Genomic DNA, 16282 nt, shown 5'->3' on the forward strand with positions numbered 1-16282 from the left:
CCCGCTGTGACGGAGGGTGGAACTGTTCCAGGCAGGGTTCAATTTGGATAGTGGCTTGGGGAGTTGGATCGTTAGGAGTAGGATTAAGATTAATTTTCTTCGTGGCAAAGTGATATTTCCAGCAGAGACTATGAGTGTAGGACAGTAAATCTTTGACGAGGGCTGTTTGGTTGAATCTGGGAGTAGGGCTGAAGGTGAGGCCTTTGGATAGGACAGAGGTTTCGGATTGGGAGAGAGGTTTGCAGGAAAGGTTAACTACTGAATTGGGGTGTTGTGGTTCCAGATTGTGTTGACTAGAATTTTGAGGGGAGTGGAGCTGGAAGTGGGAGATTCAGTAGATGGGAGAGACTGGGTCTGTGTGCAATGAGAGGAGGTTGAGGTTTGTTGGAAAGGTTGTGGAGGGTGAGTGAATTGCCTTTCCGGAGGTGGCAAACCAGGAGATTGGGTAGTTTTTTGATGTGGAGGGTGGCATGCTGTTCTAATTTGTGGTTGACTTGTAGGAGGATGCTCTGAACAGCCGGTGTGGATGTGGGAGAGGAAAGACTGAGAACTTTGATTAGGGATAGGAGTTGACGGGTGTGTTCATTGGCTGAGTTGATGTGTAGGTGACGGATTAGGCGGGTGAGGGCTATGGATTGTTCGGTTTGGAACTGCTATAGGGACTAAGTGTGAGGCCTTTGGGGGTAATGCCAAACGTCAGACAAGCCTGGCTAAATAAAATACGGGAGTGTAATTTGGCTAGGGCGAAGGCATGTTTGCGGAGGGAATGTAAATAAAACTTAATGGGGTCATTGTGGGGTGGTTGTGAGAGTGACATGGTATTAGAAGGTGGAAAGTGTAACATGAGGCTAAAGTGAAAATAATAATATATGGGGAGAGATAAAGGCGAACTAGAAAGCGACTGGAGTTCTGGCATGAAAAAAGTCGAAAATGTGTTGGTTTAAGCTCAGCTATGTTGATCCTGTGGTGAACTTAGGTTGGTAAACAACGATGTGTACAAAGGTTAGGTAGTTGTGTTGCCTCCAAAACACGTTAAAGGGTGGAGAAAATCAGGAAATTTTCCAAAAAACTGCGTGTAAATGTATTACAAGGACTGGTTATGTGGTGGAAGATTATGAAAGTGAGGCTAACAATTGTCCGACGAAGAAATAACATTAAAACCTGTGGGAAGCTGCTAAAAAATGATCCCTTATGTGGGAAAAACGGGAATGGAAATAAAGCGACAGTTGTTAGAACTAGCTGAAATGGTTGTTTAATAGGTGAAAGGAACTGAAGCTGTGAAATAGTATTCACGAGGTTACACGAGAAATGTTTGTAAACTGGGAACGGTGGTTTTTATAGCAGCGATAGTGTTGAAAGCGGTAAAAACTTTTTTGGTTATGGTTTAGAAGTAAGTTGCGTATTGAGTATATATAGGCAGGATAAAGTTATATGGTAGATTCGGTAAAAAGGGAAGGTAAATAAAAAGTGAACCTACTTGCACGAACAAAAAGAGGAAGTATTTATTTAGTCGTATGGCTAGGGCCTCCCATCGGGCAGAGCATTCGCCGGGTGCAGGTCTTTAAATTTGACGCCACTTCGGTGATCTGCAGTCGATGAGGATGATAGGCTGATGATGAGGACAGCACAACACCCAGTTCCTGGGCGGAGAAAATTCCACGACCCAGCCAGGAATCGAACCTGGGCCCAGAGGAGTGACAGTCCGTCACGCTGACCATTCAGCTACCGGGGGCGGACGGCCAAGAGATGATTGTATAAAACATTTGATCTTAGATTAGTTTAAAAAAATTAAATTTGATAAAGCTGAACATGGAAATCTGCGTTGAATAAAAGTTAATATCCCTTTATTTTGCGGTGAACTAAGATCAACGTGGACTAGCAAAATTTCGCAAAATCTAATTAACTTTAAACTCTGGCTACAGTTATCAGTTCATAACTTATGGACACTGCAAGAGAGTGTGTTTCATTTTGTGCAAATACAAGTTAAAAAGAAGTAGCTAATAAAGAAGTTGTTAACACTCACACAGTACTGAAGCTCGGAATAATTTTTTCGGTCGCTAAAGTTAGGTTAAGGAGAATGTTTGTTACGTAAGTAATGAATGTAGATGATTCCTTTCATAATAATTTTTGAAGATGACGTGTAATTAATGTGATAAAGTTTAAAGGTATTTCCTTGACACTTTGCATTGGAGTAAGAAAGGAAAATTTGCAGTATTTGTAGTAAATAGCCTGTCAGTCCTGACATGGCAGTGGGTGTGTGCATTTGGGTGTGTTTGTCTTTGTGTCTGTGGATGTATGTGTTTCTACTAGAGAAAGAGCAATAGCTCAGAAGCTAGTATAAACAGTTTTCTGTTTTGTGTTGGCGTGTGCTACACATTAGTCAGCCATAGGTAAGTGGCTGCCTTGTATTTATTTTACTTACTATGGCATCCATATCAGGTGGCTGTGAATTATCAGTTGCCGAAGAATGTATTTTCTGCTCTCTTAGTTATAAAGTTAATTATGAGAACTCCAAATTTTGAAACCGTACCATATGAAAATGCTACTTGAGATTTTCCAGGCATTCGGAGACATTATGATGCTTTATTTTTTGTGTTTAAGAGCCGTAAATGCTGGTAATTACATTGTTTCTTTTTGTTTACTTCACTGATATTGACCTATTCTGTGGGTAAGTTTTTTGCAGTAGTTTGAGAAGTTTCTTCTGCTTATTTTCCTCCATCTTCACTACAGTATGAACCCTTTAACAATAAATACTGTATATTTCCTCCCCCCATGAACCATAGACCTTGCCGTTGGTGGGGAGGCTTACGTGCCTCAGCAATACAGATAGCCGTACCGTAGGTGCAACCATAACAGAGGGGTATCTGTTGAGAGGCCAGACAAACGTATGGTTCCTGAAGAGGGGCAGCAGCCTTTTCAGTAGTTGCAGGGGCAACAGTCTGGATAATTGACTGATCTGACCTTGTAACACTAACCAAAACGGCCTTGCTGTGCTGGTACTGCGAACGGCTGAAAGCAAGTGGAAACTACGGCCGTAATTTTTTCCCGAGGGCATGCAGCTTTACTATATGGGTGAATGATGATGGCGTCCTCTTGGGTAAAATATTCCGGAGGTAAAATAGTCTCCCATTCGGATCTCCGGGTGGGGACTACTCAGGAGGACGTCGTTATCACGAGAAAGAAAACTAGCGTTCTAAGGATCGGAGCGTGGAATGTCAGATCCCTTAATAGGGCAGGTAGGTTAGAAAATTTAAAAAGGGAAATGGATAGGTTAAAGTTGGATATAGTGGGAATTAGTTAAGTTCGGTGGCAGGAGGAACAAGACTTTTGGCCAGGTGAATACAGGGTTATAAATACAAAATCAAATAGGGGTAATGCAGGAGTAGGTTTAATAATGAATAGGAAAATAGGAATGCGGGTAAGCTACTACAAACAGCACATTGAACGCATTGTTGTGGCCAAGATAGACATGAAGCCCACGCCTACGACAGTAGTACAAGTCTATATGCCTACTAGCTCTGCAGATGACGAAGAAATTGAAGAAATGTATGATGAGATAAAAGAAATTGCTCAGATAGTGAAGGGAGACGAAAATTTAATAGTCATGGGTGACTGGAATTCGGTAATAGGAAAAGGGGGAGAAGGAAACTTAGTAGATGAATATGGATTGGGGTTAAGAAATGAAAGAGGAAGCTGCCTGGTGGAATTTTGCACAGAGAACAACTTAATCATAGCTAACACTTGGTTCAAGAATCATAAAAGAAGGTTGTATACATGGAAGAAGCCTGGAGATACTGACAGGTTTCAGATAGATAATATAATGGTAAGACAGAGATTTAGGAACCAGGTTTTAAATTGTAAGACATTTACAGGGGCAGATGTGGACTCTGACCACAATCTATTGGTTATGAACTGCGGATTAAAACTGAAGAAACTGCAAAAAAAGGTGGGAATCTAAGGAGATGGGACCTGGATAAACTGAGTAAACCAGAGGTTGTACAGAGTTTCAGGGAGAGCATAAGGGAACAATTGACAAGAATGGGGTACAGAAATACAGTAGAAGAAGAATGGGTAGCTTCGAGGGATGAAGTAGTGAAGGCAGCAGAGGATCAAGTAGGTAAAAAGACGAGGGCTAGTAGAAATCCTTGGGTAACAGAAGAAATATTGAATTTAATTGACGAAAGCAGAAAATATAAAAATGCAGTAAAGGAAACAGGCAAAAAGGAATAGAAACGTCTCAAAAATGAGATCAACAGGAAGTGCAAAATGGCTAAGCAGGCATGGCTAGAGGACAAATCTAAAGATGTAGAGGCTTATCTCACTAGGGGTAAGACACATACTGCCTACAGGAAAATTAAAGAGAACCACTTGTATGAATATCAAGAGCTCAGATGGAAACCCAGTTCTAAGCAAAGAAGGGAAAGCAGAAAGGTGGAAGGAGTATATAGAGGGTCTATACAAGGGCGATGTACTTGAGGGCAATGTTATAGAAATGGAAGAGAATGTAGATGAAGATGAAATGGGAGATATCATACTGCGTGAAGAGTTTGACAGAGCACTGAAAAACCTAAGTCGAAATAAGGCCCCGGGAGTAGACAACATTCCATTAGAACTACTGCCAGCCTTGGGAGAGCCAGTCCTGACAAAACTCTACCATCTGGTGAGCAAAATGTATGAGGCAGGCGAAATACCCTCAGACTTCAAGAAGAATATAATAATTCCAATCCCAAAGAAAGCAGGCGTTGACAGATGTGAAAATTACCGAACTACCAGTTTAATAAGTCATGGTTGCAAAATACTAACGCGAATTCTTTACAGACAAATGGAAAAACTGGTAGAAGCCGACCTCAGGGAAGATCAGTTTGGATTCCGTAGAAATATGGGAACACGTGAGGCAGTACTGACCCTACGACTTTTTTTAGAAGCTAGATTAAGAAAAGGCAAACCTATGTTTCTAGCATTTGTAGACTTAGAGAAAGCTTTTGACAATGTTGACTGGAATACTCTCTTTCAAATCCTGAAGGTGGCAGGTGTAAAATACAGGGAGCAAAAGGCTATTTACAATTTGTACAGAAACCAGATGGAAGTTATAAGAGTCGAGGGGCATGAAAGGGAAGCAGCGGTTGGGAAGGGAGTGAGACAGGGTTGTAGCCTCTCCCCGATGATGTTCAATCTGTATATTGAGCAAGCAGTAAAAGAAACAAAAGAAAAATTCGGAGTAGGTATTAAAATCCATGGAGAAGAAATAAAAACTTTGAGGTTTGCCGATGACATTGTAATTCTGTCAGAGACAGCAAAAGACTTGGAAGAGCAGTTGAATGGAATTGACAGTGTCTTGAATGGACAATATAAGATGAACATCAACAAAAGCAAAATGAGGATAATGGAATGTAGTCGAATTAAGTCGGGTGATGCTGAGAGTATTAGATTAGGAAATGAGACACTTAAAGTAGTAAAGGAGTTTTGCTATTTGGGGAGCAAAATAACTGATGATGGTCGAAGTAGAGAGGATATAAAATGTAGACTGGCAATGGCAAGGAAAGCGTTTTTGAAGAAGAGAAATTTGTTAACATCGAGTATAGATTTAAGTGTCAGGAAGTCTTTCTGAAAGTATTTGTATGGAGTGTAGCCATGTATGGAAGTGTAACGTGGACGATAAATAGTTTGGACAAGAAGAGAATAGAAGGACAAGAAGAGAATAGAAGCTTTCGAAATGTGGTGCTAAAGAAGAATGCTGAAGATTAGATGGATAGATCACATAACTAATGAGGAGGTATTGAATAGAATTGGGGAGAAGAGGAGTTTGTGGCACAACTTGACTAGAAGAAGGGATCGGTTGGTAGGACATGTTCTGAGGCATCAGGGGATCACCAATTTAGTATTGGAGGGCAGAGTGGAGGGTAAAAATCGTAGAGGGAGACCAAGAGATGAATATACTAAGCAGATTCAGAAGGATGTAGGTTGCAGTAGGTACTGGGAGATGAAGAAGCTTGCACAGGATAGATAGCGTGGAGAGCTGCATCAAACCAGTCTCTGGACTGAAGACCACAACAACAACAACAACAACAACAACTGTATATTTGTGATACACACTTAATATCTGCAATCGGAGTGTGATTATCATGTCAGTAGCTGATTCGCCAATATTATCAAGCATATCTTATGTTAATTTTGAACTATTCTGATCCTTGTTCAGTTCATGCAAGATTAATGTTATACGACATAGTGGATTCGCAAAGTGGGTTCGTTTTCTGAAATAAGATGGTCATAAACATTTCTGCAGTTCGTCCTTAGTGTGGTAGAAGACTGAAATCTTTTGCAATATTTTCTATGATTCTTACAAATTTTTTGAGAATGTTAATCATTATTGCAGTGATTTCACAGTGCAGACCACTGAAATTATGGCAGTTTTTAAAGGGACTTTGTTGGCTATTGAAAAATAGATATGCACTTATTTTGCCCATACACAAATGTTCATAAATATTTATCTGCACAGGTTTGCTTCCTTCTAAAAGAGCTGGAGGATGCTCGTACAGTCTCAAGTACAAATGCGGATGTCTCATCACTAGACATAACAAGCTCATCACATGTAAGTGGTCTTAATCTGTCACTGCACTACATTTTTTATAGAATTTCAAATATTAATTGCCTTTGAATATTTGCAGATTTTACAAATAAGAAGCACATAACTTTTAAAAATATTGATGGAAATGTTATGAAGTAAAAATCAACAAATAAAATTTGGGCTGTTGATATATGTGTATGAAGTGAACCATTGTCTTCAAACGGTACAGATAATATATAATTAAATATGAATCTCTGAATCTTTTTCTAGAGTTGAAGTTGATCTTGTTTGTTGCATGTGGAAACTTAGTGGAAGTTAAATGAAAATTAGAAATTGATTGTCCTTTTACTTTCATTGATCGTTATCTTACATGAAGAGGTCCTCAACAGTGGGATCAACCTTTTGAAAAAATCTGTATGGTTTTGTAGGTTAAGATCCCAGGTATCACACACAGCCATTCACCCTGGTGGGCTCTCGTTTGCGAGTAATTGATGAAAAAAATTTTATAATTTTGTGTGACACTCAATAGCGTTAAAAAGTTTCACTGTGTTGTCTGGTTGTGTGTTGTAACAGACAGGACAATGGCATCCCTTTCAGGGGGTTGTGGGTTCAAATCTCCTCAGATGCAGTATTTTTTATTTGTTTTTAAATCTTTAACAAAATGAATTTGATTGTCATTTTTGTTCAAGTGATTTTAATGTAATTTTTTATTTTTGTTCCTTTGTCACATAATTTTAATCATAATACCAACTTTTTCATTTGCTTTCGTTTTTCTTTCTGTCATTCTCTTTCCATGTGAAATCTTTGTTCTTGCATTTTTAATTAATTTTATGTATTACTTTCTGTTTAATTTCTTTTGCTTTATCACCCTGTCTGTTCGTCCACATTATTGTGTTCATTTTGTGTGTTTCTCATTTTGCTTTAATTTTGTTTCAACTCTCTTTTCATTTAAATCTTCATCTGTGTTACTTCACCCATAGTGCAGTAGATATTTATGTTACATTTTAAAGGTTATATGATTGTTACTGAGGGAAAAAATTGCACGTCTCTTATGAAAACACATTTTTAACGCCATTGCAAAGTCAGTATAAACGGATTATTTCATCTTTTGTGTTTTAACTGATAGATCAGAATTTTCAAATAATTGAATATTATGTTAATGAATATAATAGAGTGTATGTGCGGATGGATATGTGTGTATATGTGTGTGCGCGCGCTAGTGTATACCTGTCGTTTTTTCCCCCCTAAGGTAAGTCTTTCCGCTCCCGGGATTGGAATGACTCCTTACCCTCTCCCTTAAAACCCACGTCCTTTCGTCTTTCCCTCTACTTCCCTCTTTCCTGAGAAGCAACAGTTGGTTGCGAAAGCTTGAATTTAGTGTGTATGTTTGTGTTTGTTTGTGTGTCTATCAACCTGCCAGCACTTTTGTTTGGTAAGTCGCATCATCTTTGTTTTTTGAATATTATGTTAGATAAATATAACTAAATTTGTATTCACAAAATTCCAGTTGGAGAAAGAAAATTATAAAGAAAAAATGAAACAAATGAAAAACTTCATACGACGATTAAAAATATGTGACAAAGGGATAGAAATAAAAAAATACATTTAAACCAATTAATTAATTAAAAATAATGATCAAAGACATTTCATTAAAGATTCTAAAATAAAAAAAAATTACTGCATCTGATGAGATTTGAACCCACAACCTTCTGCTTGTGAACCTATTATCCTATCCATTACACCACACATCCTGTCTACTTTGTATGACTTTTTTAATGTTATTAAGCATCATGCAAAATTCCAAAATTTTTTTGTCAATTACTCGCAAATGAGGGGCCATCAGGTTGAATGGCTGCAGCTTGTGACGCCTGGGATCTTAACCTATAGCACTGTATACGTCATTACAAAAAGTCAATTCCACTAGAGGGACTTGTCTTTGTTCGAGCATTTTATCAATGCACCTTCTATGCCATTCAAGTAAGTTTACATGTTTTTCACTGTTCCTATCCACCGTAAAGGTGTTGGATTGGAAAACAGTTACACTGTTAATATTGTACCACATCTTACATATGCTGTTAATAGTTAGTGCAACAGCTCTAGTGCAATTTCTTGGCGAGATCTAACGTGTAGCCAAAACAGCTACCTACCAGCAAGTGGTTAAAGAATCCTCATTCTGAGCTAAAGAGTATGTAAACATATGTTTAAGGACAGGTAAATTTCACACAAACGGAATGTGACAAATGACAAAAAAAGCGCCAGTATTTACTCACATAACATGAAATAGGTGGTTTGTACAGAATATCACAAAATTTGGCATTTTCCCCATTCAAGCATAAAAATCTTTTTAATTTAAAGGCGGTACTTTATTGATATTGATAGTTATTCAGTCTCAAAGTTATTGAATCTTTGCTTTGTTCTCAAGGTTGAGGTACCCTTATAAGCTTACAATGACTGTACATTTTCTGTTTACAAAACTGTTGCTTAGATGTGCTAGCATCTGGTAACATCTTTATCTGCCAACATCAAATTTCCTGAAGGTGTTGTACAACATATCATAGGAAAAACATTGCAATTTGGAGAGTTCTTTATTGGGGTACATTAATTAAACCAGAAAATTTTTTATTACAGAAGTATAAACACAAAACCACCCAATATGGCACTTTAGCTTTGCTAATCATAAATCTACGTGGTGTCTCATTGTTTTGTTCTTTTGGTCACTTGGGCTATGCTACAGATCAAGCTATCACCACAGACTTTGTTTCACAAAATAGTAAAAATAATGTGGAGCAAATATTGTGATAAATAGTCTGTGTTCTGTTCTACAACCAGAAACATGTTTGCTAGGTGTCACGTGACCTGTGCTGTGATTAATCGATTGATTGAATCAGCGAAGCAGGCACAATGTTGATTTATGTGTTTTAGAAGCTGAAGTGCCGTATTTGGAGTTTCTTGTATTTACACTTATGTCTTTCAAAAATATGCAGTTCATTTGATGTGCCGAAATAAAGATCTGTCCAAAATGTGTTGCTTTTGGTACTATCTGCTGTGCAAAAGTTTTTGGAAATATGGCATTGGTGGCTAAAAATGTCACCTCTATTCTAATTTAAAATGGTTTGAAGGTGGCTTCATTTTTATGGGAATAGGCATTTTTAATGATGAAATTTACGCACTTCTGAGAAACATGATGAGACATACTTTAGGCATAGTTGAAAGAAACAATAAAACACGTAGGGTTGTATATTTAAAGTAGGCTGCCAACTCTTTAAGTCATAGATACATGGAAGTTTGTGTGCACAACAGTAGTTTATTATGTCAGCAGTAGGGTGATAATTGAAGACTTGAAATAAAAAAGGCTCTAAGTGCCAAAATCACGAATTTGAGGAAAAAGTAATTAATGGTCATAATTTCAGTAATAAAGTGCTTCATTTGAAAGTCAAGCAAAGTACAGATCTAGCTTCCAAAGGAAATTACAAACATTATGTTAAAAGAAAATTTTATTGAAAATGGAGATGCAATTAAAGACTCTTAATGCTGTAGTTCAGTACGCAGGAAAAAGATAGTAAAGTGGAAGAATAAGTGAAACAAAAATGTTTTTTGTTCATACACTAAACATTAATTCTGTAATACTTTTGTGAAAATACATGTTGTCGTTTGTGTTCTTCATTTCTTCAGATAAGTGGCTTGTAACATACGGGTCAGGTAGTTACGTTTCATGGATGCCCTATACTTGAACACCTTTTCTCAATATAGTGGTATGCTCCCAAGCCTCAGTTACATTTAAGCCTATCTTGGTGTTAACTATATGAGGCTTATATTTGTCCAACCTTAGCCACTCTACTCTGTAATATAAACACAATAAAACTAAACATTTCCAATCTACTGCTGTGTTGAAATCTAAGAAGTCGGATGCATTCATGTTACTGACGATAAATGGCTTTACTTGTCTTTAGATTGCTTTATCGTGTCCTTTTGTCTTCTGGAACATTACATTTGGTAACTCCTTTTCTTTTTTCAATGAGAGCAAAATCCCTGTTGCAATATCAGGAGGAGAACCTGATACAAGGAACTGGTGGTTTATTTCTGTAGAGACATTGGATATAACGAGGTACATCCAGAAAAGGAGACTAACTCTGTTTTGTTCTGACAATAACAGTTGTCACTCCAGATTGTCAGCTTTTTCTTAAAAGTTGTGCCATTTGCAGTGATTTTAAACAAACATGAAGCAATTTCACTAGCACCATGCCCTGTCAAACTTTTGTGCCACAGAGTCGTGTATATGTCATCGTTATCAGCAATAAGTGTGTGAGAGTTGTAAACTGCAAGCTATCGTGGAGGTAAAACATTTGAATATGTGACAAAGTTGGAACGAACGGCACTTGTTGCAAATATATCATTCTGATACTGTTTCATCACAGTCATAGCTTTTTCGGCCTTGCATTGATGTAACTCGAGACGAGCTGTCAGTTCCTTTTTCTCAGGCAGGTTAATGAGAATCTGTGCATGAAACGGATCACACATGCCACACACGTTTGAACAAGGAGGATGTAAAGAGAGGTTAGGGAAATGATCCTTATAAGTATCATGTCATTTGTGAATCACCATTAATGTTCTTGAAGGCATTGGAACATTCTATGTTTTATTAATACTCGGATTGAGGTATTCCTTTTCAGTCTTCCTCCTGCTGTAGTGACTTCGTGCTGTAAAAAAGATTTATTTGCTATACCACATGGTATTCTGTTTAGACGCTGAATTTTCTGTGTGAATTTTACTGCATCTTGTTTCCTTGTACATGGTAAGGCCTTTCTTCTTCTGGAACAGTCTAATGCACAGTTACTTGTTGCCTGCTCTGTGAAGGGTCATCCTAGTTACCATGATATCATCTTTTAACATGAAATACTTGCCTCAACACCACCAAGTAACTCCCTTGCTTCCAGTATCTTAAAAGACGTAATAAACTTCAAACAGACTTCATATTCATAGCTGAAGTTCTTGCATTTATACTTCCAAGCACATTGCCTTTTGAAAGCAAAGAGAAGAATCCTGTGCAGTTTTTTTCCCCCCACTGTCAACATAATTTAATTATACCGCTTGTTGTTGCTTTCATCCAAAAGTAATAAGAATAAACAATCTATCCAGGTATGGCGTAGAATAGTGATCGGTAATAACACCTCTTGTGCTAGACGAACTGTTGCAGGAATATATTTGTTGCTTGGCCTTACGTATTCTTTCCCTCTATTTTTCAATGTTTTCCTTATTGCAGCCACAGTACTTTCGCCTTCAATTTGTCATTGTTTTCTTTCACTCAAACTATTACTAACATTAGTCACCTCCATAATTTTATCTAACACTGAGGGGTAAGTGCAAGGAACATAGCGCCTTTCATATGTGGACAGCAGTTGCATGTAGTACTACATTTTCATTTGTGGCAGTTTGAGCCTTGTGTACATTACTGGGATTGGCTGTAAATCCATTTTCACAACCAACTTCAAAACTTGTTGTTATGGTACTTAGGGCTTTTTTTTTTTATTTCAAGTCTTCAGCTATTATTAACTCTACTAACAACAACTCGGTTTAATTTCAGTAGATTTGGAGTAAAATGTGTGTGTGTGTGTGTGTGTGTGTGTGTTTGAATAATGAATAATGAAATCAAATGAGATGTTTAATGTTAATACTATAATTGATAGGTTTATATTCATTTTCAACACCATATTGAAAAACAATGAAATACAACAAATATAAAGAGCACAATTGAAAAGTAAGCTTTCAAACAACAACAGATCAGCAAAAAACAACACTGAATAGAGCAAAAAAGTAAATTTTTTTCCTTATATCCATGTACTCTGATTTTGTTTCCTGTAGTAAAGGATGGAAAAAGAAAGTATGCCTTGGACCATGCCCCAAGTCCTAAAGTCCAGATTTCACTGTGGAAGTGAATATTGATTTAAATACCTGTTTTATATCAGCTCTAGAAGTTTTACAATTACGAATCATAAGGTTACTGTGTCTCGTGTTATGATTTACAGCTGCATTAACCATGTACTTCATTTATCTGCTGAACATTTTTCAGGCTGTGCAGGCAGAAGAATTAGTAACTTTCAGCTCCATAGAAGAACTGCAGCAGAATAATCAGAAGCTGCTGGCAAAAATACGGGAACTGAGTTCTGAGAGTGAGAAAGAAGAAGAAAAAGAATCTGATGAAGTGAAGGAACTGAAGGTAACCTAGCTAGCACTCTCTCTCTCTCTCTCTCTCTCTCTCTCTCTCTCTGTGTGTGTGTGTGTGTGTGTGTGTGTGTGTGTGTGTGTGTGTGTGTTTAATTGGCCTGTTAAGAAGGTTACTTGTAACATTATTTCTGTTGCAAGGCATGCTTAATTTTGAGTTCTTTGATTAAAGTCACAAACTTGTTTAGTACTTTTTTTTGCCTTTGGCAGCTGTTTTGTAGGACTCGGAGATTAGTTTTCTGATTGCCTCTTGAAAAACGTAATTGAACTGTTTGTAAAATGAGTCGAAGCAGAAGTTCAAATGTTTGTGTGCAGAAAACTGATCTTGCACCAAGACAGGATGATGGCAAGTGCATGAGCTTGGGTTCATAGATCTCTACCTAGCAGGTACTCCACATTTTATCACATGAGGGATTGTCTGTGCTCCAAACAAATGTCATGTAGAATTTTGAGAGAGAGAGAGAGAGAGAGAGAGAAATTCTCATTGGAAAAAGTGTATGAATACCGTTGTATCAAATGTTTTGAGTTCAAGGAAGATATCAAGAAATTTTGCTCTTGCAGAAAAAAAAAGTTATTTGTTGGTATCCACGGCTTTTCGGTAAAATTATCAGTGCACCATAGTAACCTAAATAAGACTGCAACTATCAGCTAAATAGATTTCCCTGTCAGCTAAATCCATCTGTGGTGATTTGCTATTACTGTCTCAAACTGAGCGAGCTGGACTAGTGTTTAGGACAGAGGTTCATATCACTGTCTGGTCACTCAGATTTTGTTGTTCCCTGATTTCCCCAAACCTCTTAAAGTGAATGCCAGGATTGTTCCTTTGAATGGGCACAGCTGATTTCCTTCCACATTTTTTCCTCAGCCTGAGCTTGTATTCCATCTCTGATGATCTCATCATCAATGTGAGGTTAAACCCTAATATTTCTTCCTTCCTTAAAGCATCAGTATATTGGTTTGCGTAATAAGCTTGATGTACTTTACCCCAAATGAAATATAGTGTTTATTTTTAACAGTATATTTTGAATCAAATGTGCTTGCGGTGGAAGTATTATAGTTTCTTATAAGTGATAAAAATGTTACTGACAACTCTACTTATTCTTTTACTACCTCGACAGGCCCATTTAGTATCTTACGCAGAGCAAATGCACAGCATGACTGAGAGAAATGAACGGTGTGAGAAAATGATAGAGACATTGTTGCGACAGCGTGATATGTACCGCAACTTGTATATCCAGGCAAGAGAAGGGAAAGATGTAAGTGACACTTCATCAGTTATTACAACTACTCCAGATGGCACAGCTCACATAGAGAGGAGTACAAGCATTAAAGAGGTAAGTGTTAGTAACCAGCGTGCTTATCTTTGTGGAAGTAATTCACTGTTGTTTTTGCCCCTGTCATCCACATCCTGTGGCCTCGTCATTGTTAGGTTCTATTCAGTAAAGTTTTTTGGCATGATATAATCTTTTAATTATTTTGGCAGTTGGCAGAGACCAGAAAGGCTCTTCAAGAGGCACTGGCTGAAGCTGAAACATACCGTAAAGAAAGACAGGCACATGAGAAACACTTGACTGAACAGTTGGAAACTGCTCAAACTGAACTTCACAAAATTCGTTCCGACTACGCCCGCATTGTGGCACAGGCCGAATATGCAGATCGCTGTGCTAAGGCATTAAAAGACAGCACTGATGTTTATCGTGCGCAGGTTGATGCTCTTGAGAAACGAAACCAGATATACGTTGAATCAATAGCTAAGCATGAGCAAACAATTGTTGCTATTAAAGATGTAAGTATACTGTTGGTATATACGTTAGACTGTAAGTAAATTAAGGTATTAAATATAAGAAATAAACATTTATTTTGAATTACTCTCACTGAGAGGTGTATGATAATGTCTGTGGAAGTAGTGTAGTTGTTATAGGTGGTGGTAGTGATGGTGATTCAACATCAGTCTGTTGTAAAAAAAACAGCATTTGTTTTAAATTTATTTTCAGTTTCATCTTTGGCATGAGAGTCAGAAAAATAGATATTCTGCATGTAGGTGGAAAAGAAATACTGGAATATGTATGTTGGCAACATTGCAGTTGATCTCGCCCTTCACTTCCTTGTCATGATTATTCAGCAGTGATGCAATGACTACCATATCAGTAAGATACATAAAATCTTCTTGTATTGAATTTGTGATGTCAGAATTTTTTTAAATTTCAAAGCTGTCATAAATATCCTCCATTGTCTTGTCAGGGAAACATCTGCCTTTGCTGAGGTGATGCGAATGAACGGATTGGTATCAAATTTTAATCAGATGTCAGAAAGAAACAACAGTTGTTCATTATAATCATAGTTAGGATTCTTAGGTGCAAATTTCAGATGACGAAAAAGGAATAGACCAGGTGCTAAAATAAGGTAAAAAAGGGCCAAAAAGGTGATGATTTACTTAACTAATTCAACAAATTATCTTTTCCTGTTACACTTTATTGAATTACAAACAAGTATATCAAATCATCACTCTTCAGAAGAAGGAAAAATCATGGATGATGATCTTAGACATTTAGCACTCTACATTTTTAAACTAAGTCTGCTTCTATTAAAAAATAGAATATCTTTGTAGATGTTAAAACTTCTTTAGACATCCACAGAAACCTTAGAGACAAACTTTGTACTCACTTGGAATGGCAGCTCTACAGATCTGGATTCTCCTGAAGACTATACGAGTTTATCTTTGGCAAAGCCGTCTAACTGCCCCCTCACAGAAGTTAAAATATCCCGTTGTTTCTCTCTTCCAAGACCTTGTTCTTCTAATCATTTATTAGCTAGTCAAGTACTTGTAACTATGGATGTAAACTAGTTCTGCCCACAAATTATGTATTTTCTCCAGTAGCAGAAGTTATTGTGTATTGGAAATTGCACCTATGTCAGCTGGATCGAAAGAAAACACGGACACTTTAATTTTGTCAGAATTTTCACACGTTATAGTAGCACACTTGTTAAAAATCCCTAGCAAGTGATTTGCCTGTAGGCTTCAAAATGGCTTGGAAGTTACTTCCGGATTCACAAAACCTATAAAGGACATGGACCAAGCATGTAAATGTATCAGTACTGGCATTTGCTTTCTTCAGCTCATACATTTTTAACAACGTAGGCCAAACTTTCTCCTCTGCTAAGGGGCAAACTAAAATGTTCAAAAAAATGTTGTTCAATTGAGTCTGTGTTTTCATCCAGAATGATTCCCATGTCACACCCAGACATTTTCTCCTGGATTCTTTGTGTGGTTTCTTGGAAGTTTTTTTTTTAAACGTACTCTCATTGAGCATTGACATCTTTGTGTATTTTTGAAGAAACCCTTTGAAGGTTGAATGTTTCACCTTACTGAGTGGTATTCCTGCTTGTATAAGAGCTGCACACAAATCAGTGTTGAGGGATTTTGGAGATCCTCATGATGCCTCACAAGCTGTGCATCCTCGACACAGGCACTTCCACTCATTTCTGTGCTGCTGCTGG

The 16282-nt window shown here is 37.5% G+C and overlaps 1 protein-coding gene across 3 annotated transcripts in view; it reads left to right on the plus strand.

Annotated features, from left to right (window-relative positions):
* The window catches only part of LOC124596478 (nucleoprotein TPR), a 278178-nt gene that overhangs the window by 71043 nt on the left and 190853 nt on the right, over positions 1-16282 (plus strand). For all 3 annotated transcript variants that reach the window (XM_047135622.1, XM_047135620.1, XM_047135621.1), the window contains exons 9-12: positions 6497-6589; positions 12633-12779; positions 13903-14118; positions 14268-14570. In XM_047135622.1, the coding sequence (XP_046991578.1) occupies positions 6497-6589; positions 12633-12779; positions 13903-14118; positions 14268-14570 (759 nt within the window). The remainder of the gene's footprint in view (positions 1-6496; positions 6590-12632; positions 12780-13902; positions 14119-14267; positions 14571-16282) is intronic.

The sequence above is a fragment of the Schistocerca americana genome, chromosome 2 (assembly GCF_021461395.2).
Source record: "Schistocerca americana isolate TAMUIC-IGC-003095 chromosome 2, iqSchAmer2.1, whole genome shotgun sequence".
NCBI classification, from domain to species: Eukaryota; Metazoa; Arthropoda; class Insecta; order Orthoptera; family Acrididae; genus Schistocerca; species Schistocerca americana.